Below are 13,609 nucleotides of genomic sequence, written 5' to 3'. Positions count from 1 at the left end.
CCCAATTGACAGTGACATTATGAACAAACCATCAAATGTTCTGAATGTATTCCCATGACGCATCACAAAATAAAGCATCTGTGAAATGGTATATGTCGTACGTAAACAAAAACAGAATGATGGCACTTTTGTCAAGACCAGCCACCATATCCACCTGTGTATGAGGACAACTGCTATAGAATAACGGAAAAGTTAACCAAAGGGCTTCTAGAGCGATGCACTGTTCTCCCTTTAGAGTGGCCATCTAGTTCACAGCGTGTCCATGTCTGATTGGGATTGTCAGGGAGACAGCCGACTCTAAATACAGAGTAGATCTTCAGGACAGCAGCATTAACACTTCAGACTACATGGCTCCTCGAGGAACACCTTAAGTGGTCCATTCCGCTCTAGGAACACAGTCACAGCAAGTGAAGGCACGTTCTGCCTGGACGCCAGCAGTACAGCATTTAGGTTTGGTTTTGAAGAACCCCTCTTATGCAACGCTGTCGGTGTTTCATGAAAAGTGAATAAATACCAAATAGTGCTCCCATAGTGTAGTACTGGATAATTAGGTGAGGTGAAGAAATTGTATTGCTTAGGAATCAACACAATCCTTAGATAAGGAGGATGTTTGACTGGTATAGCTGTCAGTTAAACGCGTTATTAACGGCGTTAACGCAAACCAAATTTAACGGCGTTAAAAAAAATATCGCGCGATTAACTCAATTATTTTATAAAAAAATTAATAAAAAATATTTTATTTTTTTTTGCTCAAAACAAAGAAGCTGTAGCCTGACTGCTATGTTCAAATGACATTTCTTCAAAGCAGTCGTTTAATTGCACTATAGGCTATTTTTTTGTATCGTCCTGTTTTGATCAGTATATGCCAATGTTATCAATAGAAAATAATTTGCACAAGGCAAGCCGATACACTTCGGCTTGCCATCCATGTTGATAAGAGAATTAAAATGAGAAGAATTATGGGACAAAAAAATCAAGGGATATTTAGCATAGAAAAATAATTTGTGATTAATCGTGAGTTAACTATGACATTAATGCGATTAATCACGATTAAATATTTTAATCGCTTGACAGCTCTATATAAAGCCTTGATAACTACTGGTCTTTGGTAAGATTAGATAATGTGATAATGAATGACCCTCTGAAATAACGCGGCTCACACACCCATTGCTAACCCAGTCACACATGGTACGGTCCTGAGATCCCTCGAGCACATACCATTTAATCTAAGACAGTTATTTCAGGCTTTGTCTCTCTTTCTATTAAAAGTATTTTCCGGGCTTTAATAGCCTATAAGCTGCCTGATTTTTGGGGATGCCGCTTGGGCCGTCCGGTTCTCCATCTCCCCGTGTCCTCCACCTCTAGAGGTGCGCGAGCCTGGACCGGAGGAGGAGAGCGACGGGGCGGGGGGCGCGAGGCGGAGCGGCGCTCTGCAGTACAGTCTCCTCCGAGCATCACTCCGCATTCAGCGCTCCTTGATGCTCTCACGTCCGACGCCAACGACTGTGGTATCGATATGACGAGAGTAGGAAACGTGACGACCATGGCGATCATCTAGCCGTAGCGTGTGGGATTATTGCGTTGCCTTTCGTTCTTCTGAAGGAGCTCTTTGTTTTAAGCCTCGGAGCCCCCCAGTAACGAGATTTTTTTAATGGAAAAATGGCGACAGGCAAACAGTCTTCTAGCTTGGTCGTCTGCCTGGTCTCCATCCAGATGATCTTCTTGATTCTGCTGGCGTCCCGGCCTGGATCCGAGGCGCTCACCTTCCCTCAGCAATACACGTAAGCGCATCGCAGTCCTCCATTGATAACATATTGGTTGCTTAGAAGGAACTTTAGTTGTTCGTTACTCCAAAGCAACACTTGTATCAATCAACACACTCTTCAATTACCAACGTTGCGCCGTTGCGTTGCATAACCCCCCCCCCACACACACACACACACATAATGTTTATATTTAATTATTCGACTTCCACCACGATTGACAGCCTATCTAAGGCTTGAATGAACGTAGAGAAAGCGTAGTAAGAACTTCACTTCTTTTCTTCTCAGTCCAGAATGTGAATGATGTTCCAGTTTGCAGTGATTGATTTGTGCAGGGCGAAGCATGAAGCTTTCAGAGCCTCTGAAGTCTCAGGACGCCCGGGTACCAGCACCTCCCTGCTTCCATGACAACATCAACAGCCCTGGCTCCGTCTTTCTGAGGGAAGATGGGCCCAGTGGCTCTTGGTTTAATCTCTTCTCTTCCATGATAAACAGATTATGCTCATTCAAAGTTACTTGGCGATGTAGCTTTCAATAAAACAAGAAGGAGGTTGGAGTTGTATCGAAGCAGTTTCATCTCTCAGGTCTAACCCTTTGCTTTGTCGAGGCCCGGTTGTTTTCAAACACGAGGTGTCTTCCCATTCTAGGATATCTCATGACGCCTTGCACTGATGGGTGCAGTAGGTCAACTTATCACGCCATGAAGAGCACCTTGCCCTTACAAGAAGTACACTGCTGCTCCACATACTAATTACAATAACAAGTGACATATTTTCAAAAGATGATCGTGATCCTCATGGCTGTTGCTAACCTCATTAGGCGCTAAGTACAGCTGGCGTGTGCGACCGCTCTGCACTCACTCGCTGGAGGGAGGGAGAGTTCACCAGATGTTGCGGTGGTCTTGGCTTAGAGACTTCTGACCAATCACAGCGGTGCATGACAGCTTTATTTACCAATTAGAAGAGGGATCTATAAATCATGGAGTCGTTTGCATTTGTCGATGTGTAGGAGGATGGGGGATGTTTGTGTGTGTGTGTGTGTGTGTGTGTGTGTGTGTGTGTGTGTGTGTGTGTGTGTGTGTGTGTGTGTGTGTGTGTATGTTAGTGTGTGTGTGTGTGTGTGTGTGTGTGTGTGTGTGTGTGTGTGTGTGTGTGTGTGTGTGTGTGTGTGAGAGGGTGTGTGTGTAGTGGTCTGTTTATGATTAATTGGGTTGCTGCAAGGTGCTAGTACCTAATTTCTCTCTTATCCTGTGGTTTAGTTTTCGTTCTAAAACAGCAACACGGTCCTCTGGATGACTTGGACCGGCTGTCTTCCTGCAGCTCAGCCTAGCACAGGAAAACTAAATCACATTCTATTTACAAATGGTTGCAAGAAATGGAATCTACATCCGCTGCACATGGCTCCATCCCACTGCCAACCTCCCACCATTCCTTCATCTCCACATTACTCAACCCCCCCCCCCCCCCCCCCCCCCCCCCCCGCCGCCACTCCTGGCTCTAGATGGGAATATGGGCTTCCCAGCATGTAGGCCAGCCACCCCACACCCTCTCTCTGCTTTCCTGCCTCTCGTCCCAGGGGTAGGTGTGTGTGTGTGTGTGTGTGTGTGTGTGTGTGTGTGTGTGTGTGTGTGTGTGTGTGTGTGTGTGTGTGTGTGTGTGTGCGTACATGGCAGGTGGAGTTGTATAGAAACATACTGTTCTGTTTCTTCATGACTGCATATATTGGGATCTGTGTTATAACGATAGAACGATCTGTGATATATACTGTATATCTCTTCCTAAGGTAAGAAATCCTAAAGGAAGAGATGTATATCATGGTATCCTGAAACCTCAAGGTGTTGTTTCAGTTGCTGGAGCGTTCCGGCCGCTCTGAGTGGAGAGTGGAGCCCTGTTTTATCATCAGCCACTCTACCTTCAAAAGAAACATTCCTATAGCGTCTGTGACATCACCTGAGGCCCGACTTTGGGGACAAGCTTTCCCTCCTCCTTTCAGTTGTCCGTCAATCAAAGTCAAAATCATCGAATGGAGGAGTCGTCTCAGTGAAGCTAAGGTGTGGGCTCCTTAATCTCCTCAGAAAGACACCCGTCATTCAGACGGTTCTTTAAGACCCATTTGTGTCTAAGTAGAACCGTCGGTTCCACCCAGACACATGGGCTGTGTGAAAGTAGAAACAGCCAGTCAGTAGGTCTGCACATACACAGTATGGACACACTGGGATGTTGAAGTCCTGTTAATATTTGTGAAGGATTGTTCTCTAGTGTTCATGTGAATGTGTTAAAGGAGACGTATTATACCACCAGGTGTGAGTGTGATTAGCCTCACAAGCCGTTTCGAAAATCGGTCCCATATGACATCACTAGTGGGCGTGTGCACCTAGATCTGTGCTGGATAGATCAGTCTACCAGCCTACCCAGTGGACTGACGTAAACGTGGCTCATCTATCCAGCACAGATCTAGGTGGACTCACACACTAGTGATGTCATATGGGGCAGATTTTCAAAACGGCTTGTAAGGCTAATCACACTCACTCCTGGTGGTATTATATGTCTCCTTTAAGATAAGGTACTACTCACCTTACACAAGGCTCAAGTTCCTGGTGGAAAGGTTTTGGATAATTATTATCTGGTAAGGATGCCCACTGGGCGCCTTCCTTGGGAGGTGTTTCAGGCACGTCCAGTGGGGAGGAGACCTCGGGGAAGACCCAGGACTAGGTGGAGAGATTATATCTCAACACTGGCCTGGGAACGCCTCGGGATCCCCCCGTCAGAGCTGGTCAATGTGGCCCGGGAAAGGGAAGTCTGGGGCCCCCTGCTAGAGCTGGTTCCCCAATGACCCGACCCCGGATAAGCGGACGAAGATGAGATTATAATGCCCTTCTTTGGTCATGGGTGATTGTTTGACAATGAAAAATATAGTTTTTGTTCATCGTACTGGATTGCACATTGCAATGAAAGACTCCACGATTAGTTTAATAATGGCTAGTGTTGGCAGCTCTTGTAAAGAGTTTATTGCCATTTAACTCGGGAGCGATCGAGTTTTATTTATTATTGATTATTGATTGATTATTGATTTCTTCTCTGTGGGATGAAGAAGCCAGGAATGTGACAGAGTCCAGCCGGTGCTTGTGGTTTTTTGGCGGAAAGATGGAAATCGATTGTGGTGGTCTGCACTGACAGCGTTGGAATGTTTGACATGGGAAAATGTTTATGACTGTGTGTATGGAGGGGGGGTTAAGTCCTGATTTAACTTCTAAAAATAACTAAAAATAATAAAGATCAAATTATTTTTGATCTAGCCATTTACACAACATGAGCGAATACAGTAATTAAAAAGATGATTGGCAGTTATATTATAGTCATTCTAAATCCTTTCAGTCCAATTCTGGTAAAATGTGAATCGTTTGAGTTATACAGATCGATAGAAAGCCCAATTACGTGGCCATAAATACAGACACATTATAAAATCCCTCTCTAAAACAGCCACCTTCTCACCAACAGCTAAATATGTCTTGTTCTGAAAACAAATGCACAGCCATGTGGGATGGAGCTCATTTCTTTATCCCGAGACACAAACGCTGCAATAGCTAAATAACTGGTTTGGTAAGTCACCCCAGCATGTAGGGTCGACTTCATATGAACTATTGTTAAAATGAATGTTTCATCTCGGAAACTATCAAATGTCATTTGAGTCAATATTAAATTAATAAATATGCCAATGTTATAAATAAACATGGTTATGAAATAAATCCTGAAATAAATAAATGAGGCAGTAAATATGAGCTAAAATTTATATATACATGAGTCAATATGGTTATATAAATAAATCGGTTTTTGAAAATAAATTATGTTTTACTACTTTATTTATTTCAGAGGACTTTAATTTCATAATTCAAACTTTGTTTTAATCAGGGGACTCTCCAAGCCGACCTGAGCCCCTCTGTCCCCTCCCTCTCCCCGCCTGAGTCGGCAGACGCATCATCACGTGGGCGGAGCCTGACCGCTGCCTGCTGTGCTGGAGTGTAGGAGGGCTGTTCTGTGATGGCTTTGCTCTGAGATAACCACGTCCCACTCATTTGAATATAACAGATAGAAATAAAAAAGAAAGAAATTTGGCATTATGAAATAAAAGTCCCCTGAAATAAATAAATGTGGAAATATGAAATAGAGGGCAGCTGAAGATACTTTTGAACAAAGACATTTTGAATTAAAAAAATGTATTTATTAAACTATATCAAACCATTTATGTATTTATATTTATTAATATATTTATCATAATTGGTTTAATCATTATTGTTAGTTATGTTAGTTATGAACATATTGAACATTGAAAAAATATCCACGGTCCTAACCACAGCACTGTGTCGCGTCCAACTCAAGACGTGGTCACCGGTCTGAGTCATGGACCTATTAAAGAAGGTTTGAGTCCCGTATCTAGAAGTGTGCAGGCTACCCGTCGTCGAGGAAACGCTCGGACAGCAGCACAGCTCTTCATAGAGTAATTGTTTGGTCCTCTTTCTACCCTAATTAATACAAGAAAAGTACCCTTCCCTAAATAATAGCCTAACAATAGACGTCTCACATTTCAAAAGGTTCCCAATGGATTTAAGTCGCTGTTTAGCGACACAACAGCGAAAAAGTAGATTAGGAACTGCGGGTCCAACGCAGATAGACGTATAATACAGCTTAAACTATGTTAAACTGACCTAGACTAAACATAGACTGTATATAATACCAGTTAAACCGACTTAACATAGACTGAATATAATACCAGTTAAACCGACTTAACATAGACTGAATATATACAGGTTAAAATGACTTGACATAGACTATATAATACAGGTTAAACTGACTTAACATAGACTATATAATGGAGGTGAAGCAGATTATCCATATGTGTCCATTTGTGGATACTTTCGCAGTCTTTTTCACACCAAACAAAGTGTACTAGTCCCAGTGTAGGCCGTGTGAGGCCGTGTATTCTGGCATCCCTCATACTGATTCAGGAACTCAACTAATGACTGATGTTATTAAAGGTCCCATGGCATGCAAGTTTCACTTTATGAGGTTTTCAAACATTAATATGAGTTCCCCTAGCCTGCCTATGGTCCCCCTTGTAGCTAGAAATGGCGTTAGATGTAAAACAAGCACGAGGTATCCTGCTCTGCCTTTGAAAAAACAAAGCTCAGACGCGCCGATTTGGAATTTTCCCCGTATGTCGTCATACGGGGACAGGCCTCCTCTTACTCTGCTTTGCCCGCCCAGAGAATTTGGTCCGCCAATTAGACAATGAGGCATGAGACAATGAGGCACCACCGCCGCCGGGTGCCACCGCCGTGAGGCACCACCACCGCAAGAGACACCACCGCGAGGAACCACCACAGTGGGTCCTCCTCAGCACCCTCGTTCCCCTATTGTCCTGTTTGGATCAACTTTAGCCGGCTCAACCTCTTTGTCCTTAGTTACAGCAAGTTTGGCTATGATTGCCCTAAATTTACCGCCTTTAGGCACCTTAAATTGCTTGGGCTTCTTTGGCTGTCTGGCAGCCATGTTTATACAGCTGATGGGTTCCTTAGGAGTATTTCTCCATCGTGAGGAGGGAAAAGTTATCAGAGGTCAAAGTGGTCAGGGAATATGACCTTCCAAAGTTAGCATTTCGATTGGTATAGTGCCCCCCTATTGACTAATCTGGAATCTGAATCCTAATCTGGATAAACCTCAAAGCAATTAATCGGGACCCATGTGCCTTTAACTGCACCAAGTTTGATGATGATTGGTTTAGGTTAATCCTGCTTTTTGGCTCCTTAAATATGATTGGACCATTTTGCATGCATGTTGCTGCCTTGTTGTACGTCTGTAAAGATGTGTTTGTGTGCTGTTGCCTCTCTAACCCTTCCTTTCTCACTGCCCCTTTTCCATTACCCCCCCAAAGAAGCTTGTGCTTTTTGTCAGGCCATCACTGTAAATAAGAACTTGTTCTTAATGATCTGCCTGGTTAAATAACACCTTGGCCTCTGGCCAAGGTGTGACGTCTTCATGTTGCTTGAGCAGTTAGAACCTTCGACCTCAACAATCCAAAAGTCAGTTGTACATGTGTTTGATAGATCTATTGGACCGTTTCTGTTAACGTTGGTATTTTAGCGCAATGACTTAAAACTGTTTGAAGGCATAATTGCTGCATGGAAAACATCACTACCACAAAACAGATCTGTGTGTTCCCTAACAACAAGCCGTGGATAAACAGGGGTGTCCGACTCCTGCTAAAGACACGCAACACTGCTTTCCATTCCGGTGACGTGCAACGGTACAAGACCGCCAGGGCAAACCTGAAGAGGGGGATCATGGATGCTAAAGCAGCATACAAACAGAAGATCGAGGAACTCTTTAGCAGCTCTGACCCCCGCCAGGCATGGCAGGGGATACGTCACATCACCAGACAAAACAACAACAGCAGCACTACCAGCGGAAGTGCCTTGGAGGCGGAGCAGCTGAACCGGATCTTCGCCCGCTTTGAGGTGGAGGGAATGACAACCACCAGTCCGGCTCCAGACACCAACAGCCAGACCCTCGTCCTTCAGGCTGCTGACGTCATCCGCACTCTCCGCAGGATCAACACACGGAAGGCAGCCGGCCCAGATGGGGTCCGGGGACGGGTCTTCAGAGACTGTGCTGCAGAGTTAGGTGAAGTATTCACAAATATTTTCAATCTCTCTCTATCACAGTGCACTGTCCCTACCTGCCTGAAGACATCCATCATAGTTCCAGTTCCCAAACAGACTTCAATAACATCTTTCAATGACTACAGGCCTGTGGCACTGACACCTGAAATCATGAAGTGTTTTGAAAGACTGGTTCTACAACACATCAAAGCTGCCCTACCACCCACTTTGGATCCTCATCAATTTGCATATCGAGCCAACAGGTCAACAGACGATGCAATCTCCACGACCCTCCACTCTGTTCTGCGCCACCTGGAGCTGCAGGGGACCTATGCACGGCTACTGTTTGTGGACTACAGCTCTGCGTTTAATACCATCGTCCCCAGCAGGCTATTCTCCAAGATGTCCTACCTGGGTATACCACTCAATCTCTGCCTATCGCTGCTCCATCGAGAGTGTGCTCACCTACGGAATCCTGTCGTGGTACGGTAGCAGTTCTGTTGCAGACAGGAAGTCACTGCAGAGGATTATTAAAACCGCCCAAAACATCATCAACCAACAGCTACCTACCATGGACACCATCTTCAACTCCCAATGCTTGCAGAAGACACACAACATTATGAAAGACTCATGCCACCCTGCCAACTATCTGTTTGAACTGCTGCCCTCAGGGAAACGTTACAGGTCCATCAGAACACGCACCACAAGATTCATAAACAGTTTCTATCCCAAAGCAGTCACCATACTTAACTCTGACCGGAAAATAAATCCACTAGTTCCGACAGTATTAATCCGTGACGTCCACATGTAATGCAATGCTCAGCACTTTACATATTTGTACCACTATTTTAAGGCATACTATTTTTTTTACTATTTTTTAGGCATACAATGGCACTAAGTTAACGGTATAGTGTATGACGACATGAATGTAGTGAGTGAACGAAATGTTGAATGTATTTTCTTTCTTTATTTATTATTTATTATGCCCTCATCCTCATCGTCATCCGCTTATCTGGGGTCGGGTCGCGGGGGGAGCAGCTCAAGCAGGGGGCCCCAGACTTCCCTTTCCCGGGCCACATTGACCAGCTCTGACGGGGGGATCCCGAGGCGTTCCCAGGCCAGTGTTGAGATATAATCTCTCCACCTAGTCCTGGGTCTTCCCCGAGGTCTCCTCCCCACTGGACGTGCCTGAAACACCTCCCAAGGAAGGCGCCCAGTGGGCATCCTTACCAGATGCCCGAACCACCTCAGCTGACTCCTTTCTAAGTAAAGGAGCAGCGGCTCTAATCCGAGTTCCTCACGGATGGCTGAGCTTCTCACCCTATCCCTAAGGGAGACGCCAGCCACCCTTCTGAGAAAACTAATCTCGGCCGCTTGTACCCGCGATCTCGTCCTTTCGGTCATCACCCAGCCCTCATGACCATAGGTGAGGATAGGAACGAAGATCGACCGGTAGATCGAGAGCTTTGCCTTGCGGCTCAGCTCTCTTTTCGTTACAACGGTGCGGTAAAGCGAACGCAATACCGCCCCCGCTGCTCCGATTCTCCGGCCAATCTCACGCTCCATAGTACCCTCACTCGCGAACAAGACCCCGAGGTACTTGAACTCCTTCACTTGGGCTAAGGACTCATTTCCTACCCGGAGTAAGCAATCCACTGGTTTCCTGGAGTCATGGCCTCAGATTTAGCGGTGCTGATCCTCATCCCAGCCGCTTCACACTCGGCCGCCAGCCGATCCAGTGAGTGCTGAAGGTCACAGGCCGATGATCCAATGAGGACCACATCATCTGCAAAAAGCAGTGACGAGATCCTCAGACCACCGAACTGCAACCCCTCCCCACCACGACTACGCCTCGATATCCTGTCCATGTATATCACAAACAGGATTGGTGACAAGGCGCAGCCCTGGCGGAGACCAGCACCCACTGAGAACGAAACTGACTGGCTGCCGAGAACACGAACACAGCTCTCGCTTTGGGAGTACAAAGATTGGATGGCCCTGAGGATAGACCCCCTTACCCCATACTCCCGCAGCACCTCCCACAGTTTCTCCCGGGGGACCCGGTCATACGCCTTCTCCAGATCCACAAAACACATGTAGACCGGATGGGCATACTCCCAGGCCCCCTCCAGGATCCTTGCGAGAGTGAAGAGCTGGTCCGTAGTTCCACGTCCGGGGCGAAAACCGCATTGTTCCTCTTCAATCTGAGGTTCGACGATCGGCCGAACCCTCCTTTCCAGCACCTTGGAGTAGACTTTACCAGGGAAGCTGAGAAGTGTGATACCCCGGTAATTGGCACACACTCTCTGGTCCCCCTTATTTATTATGTTACCTTTTTAAATGAGACCAGTACGTGAGTGCACTGAATTTCGTTGTACTTCTGTCCAATGACAAATAAATATATCCTATCCTATCCTATAATTGTCCCGTTACTGAAAACAATAATGCACAACCTTGGAACGGATCAAGTATTTGTTGTGGTAGCTGTGGTATAACATGTGTTAGCATATTTGTCCATGCATTTTTCAAAGGTTTCCTTACTCCTGGTTGGCAGTTTAGAGGGACCCGCCAGAGTAAGTTAAAGGGGTAGTTCGGAATTTTGGACATAGGGCCTGATTCCCAAGTGAGCATTGGTATTCTATATCACTGGAGACAGTTTTCAACACATTTCATACAGTCCTTCTAGTTGCAGAGTTCGCTCGTGCTAGGCTAGCGCAAGTCAACGGGCAATGCTAGCCTGCTATTAAAAACAGTCTTACCCACTCCACAGTACACCCGAGGTAAATCAATTATAACGACAGACTATAAATCTAAATGTCTGTTTATAGAATAATGTTAGAAATAAAACCAACCTTGCATTGCATTGCATTTTGAGGGAATTGCGGGGTCTCAGCAGCAGTGTTTATATTCCTGTACGTAGGCTACGGCAGCGGCGGACTGATACCTTGGTTACCTGCCGCTGTCATTGCTACAAACGCAGAGTACAGTGAACGAAGGAATTCTATAAGCGTATTCAATTAACAAGATATGCCCACGTTTGGAGGAGTTAGCGATGCATCTGATGAGCAATGAGTACTTGGAAGTGTTGTCAAAAATTTACATTTCTTTATCCATATCCATGCTGAATGTTTCTAACGGTTTCAGTATTCATTGTCTGCAGTATCAATACACCGAGAAAAAAATTGTGAAATGTGAAAAGGCTAATCATTATGTACGTCATTCTGCTGTCATACACTGTAATCATGTTACAGCCTTGTTATATTTATCTTTTAATCAAATCTTATAAAATTTTATTCCCTCCATGTTATGCACATCAAGGTATTTGTCAAAGAAAGAAAGTCCAGCATTATTTGTGACAACGCTAGTGCATAGGCAGAGCATGCACAGGTAGTCGCTTAGGGATGGACATGTCTTCAGCGCTGAATTCAATTTCTGACAAGAAATCCTTTACAATAAATGTCATACCCTAGGTTTAGGTCGAGCATAGACGTGGGTATCCCCTGTTAAAGCTGTGGATGTAACTGTGTGTCCACAGGATCATGCACTGGGGAAGGAGGATTGAGCAGGAGATTGACAGAGTGTTCCAGCACATCACTGGAGCCCAGCAGCTGAAAGGGGTTTGTACTCAGACACACCACGGCTGTTGTCGTAGAGCCGCATTGAAACACAAAGAGCCTTCCACCGTGCAGAATGGTCTGTGTACTGAACTGTTGTATTTGCCCACTGTTTGTGTAACAGCTCAGCAGCTGACACAAACCGAGAGATGATTACATGTTTCAATATTGATGCTGTCCTTTTCTTTTCTTTTGTGGTGGTCTGAGACTCATTTCAGGCGCGTGAACAACCAAAAACACAATGTCTTGTGTTTCCTGGCTGGTTGTATCTAATAGATTTTTTTTTTGCCAGTCAGCTTTGAGTGTGTGTGTTTATGTCAGTGGCGAGCGCAATACATGATATCAACTTAATGGTTATAAGAGCTCGTGGCGCTATTGATGCACAATTGGTGTTTCAATGGAATAGAATCGGGGTAGGCTATAATCTCCTTAAGAAATAACCCAATTTATATATTTTATTACACATTAGAAATACTTCCAATGTGGCGCAATGAGCTACATTTTTGTTCAGAATCCCCCAGCCCCCCACTCATCGTATATATATATCCATATGCATTTATTTCTGACCTATGGTAATCATTTTATTTTATGTAACAAGCATGCATAAATCCTGTATTTATTACATGACGATATACATGTTGTATGAACACAATATTCTGAACAACCCCAGAAATGATAGATTTATTGTTCCTGTGATAGGAGCGGGATGCTGTGATGAGGATTTCAATTAAATTCAATTCAATTTTATTTGTATAGCCCTTAATCACCATTACAGTCTCAAAGGGCTTAACAGGCCAAATATTTGTGACACCCCCCTTTACCCATGCCCCCACACGGGCAAGAAAAAACTCCCTTGAATCAGCAAGGAAGAAATCTTGAGAAGAAACGCAGTGTAGGGGATCCCTTCTTCCAGGGATGGTCAGGAGTGCAATGGGTGCCACAATTGACATACAGGTAAATACATGCACATCATATTAAAATGGTGATGGGGTTCTGGCCGGTTATCCATGAGGAGAGTCCAGGCATCCAGTCCAGTACCCGCAACATGGTAGAACAGACAGAATAGTGAATTAGAACGGAAAAGTACATAGTGGGAATGTATAATGTAATAAGAAAAGCACAAGCAAACAGAGTGGTCTTCACTTCGCATCTGTTGTTTTCACACTCCAAATGCAAGATTATAGAGGTGCGTTTTGAGCTTTCCTTTGAATAGCTCCACAGAGTCAGCTTCCCTGATCGCTGATGGCAGCCTATTCCATAGGAAGGGGGCTTGAAGGGCAAACGCTCTCTGTCCAGCCGATTTCTTTTTAACCTTCGGCAATGAAAGAAGGCCGGCTCCCGAAGACCGGAGGGACCGAGAAGGACTATAAGTAATGATCAGGTCCTTCAGGTAGGATGGAGATAATCCATGCAAGGCTTTATAGGTTAGCAATAGCACCTTAAAGTCTGATCTGAAAGTTATTGGTAGCCAGTGTAGAGAGGCGAGAATAGGTGTAATATGATCAAACTTTCTCGTTCTGGTCAGCAGTCTAGCTCCCGCATTGTGTACCAGCTGTAGACTTTTTGTGGTAGAGTTT

The 13,609-nt window shown here is 44.9% G+C and overlaps 1 protein-coding gene across 3 annotated transcripts in view; it reads left to right on the top strand.

Moving 5' to 3' along the window:
- Window positions 1–1,218: 1,218 nt before the first annotated feature.
- The window catches only part of LOC132464531 (voltage-dependent calcium channel subunit alpha-2/delta-2-like), a 50,358-nt gene continuing 37,967 nt past the window's right edge, over window positions 1,219–13,609 (top strand). For 2 of the 3 annotated variants that reach the window (XM_060060981.1, XM_060060962.1), the window contains exons 1-2: window positions 1,220–1,781; window positions 11,954–12,035. In XM_060060981.1, the coding sequence (XP_059916964.1) occupies window positions 1,660–1,781; window positions 11,954–12,035 (204 nt within the window). In that variant the 5' untranslated portion in view covers window positions 1,220–1,659. Of the gene's footprint in view, window positions 1,782–11,953; window positions 12,036–13,609 lie in introns of all 3 variants that reach the window. The other variant, XM_060060972.1, reaches the window with a different exon arrangement.

The sequence above is a fragment of the Gadus macrocephalus genome, chromosome 1 (assembly GCF_031168955.1).
Source record: "Gadus macrocephalus chromosome 1, ASM3116895v1".
Taxonomy (NCBI): domain Eukaryota; kingdom Metazoa; phylum Chordata; class Actinopteri; order Gadiformes; family Gadidae; genus Gadus; species Gadus macrocephalus.
The sequence above is the reverse complement of the archived record's forward strand: the minus strand, read 5'-3'. Positions and strand labels throughout refer to the sequence as shown.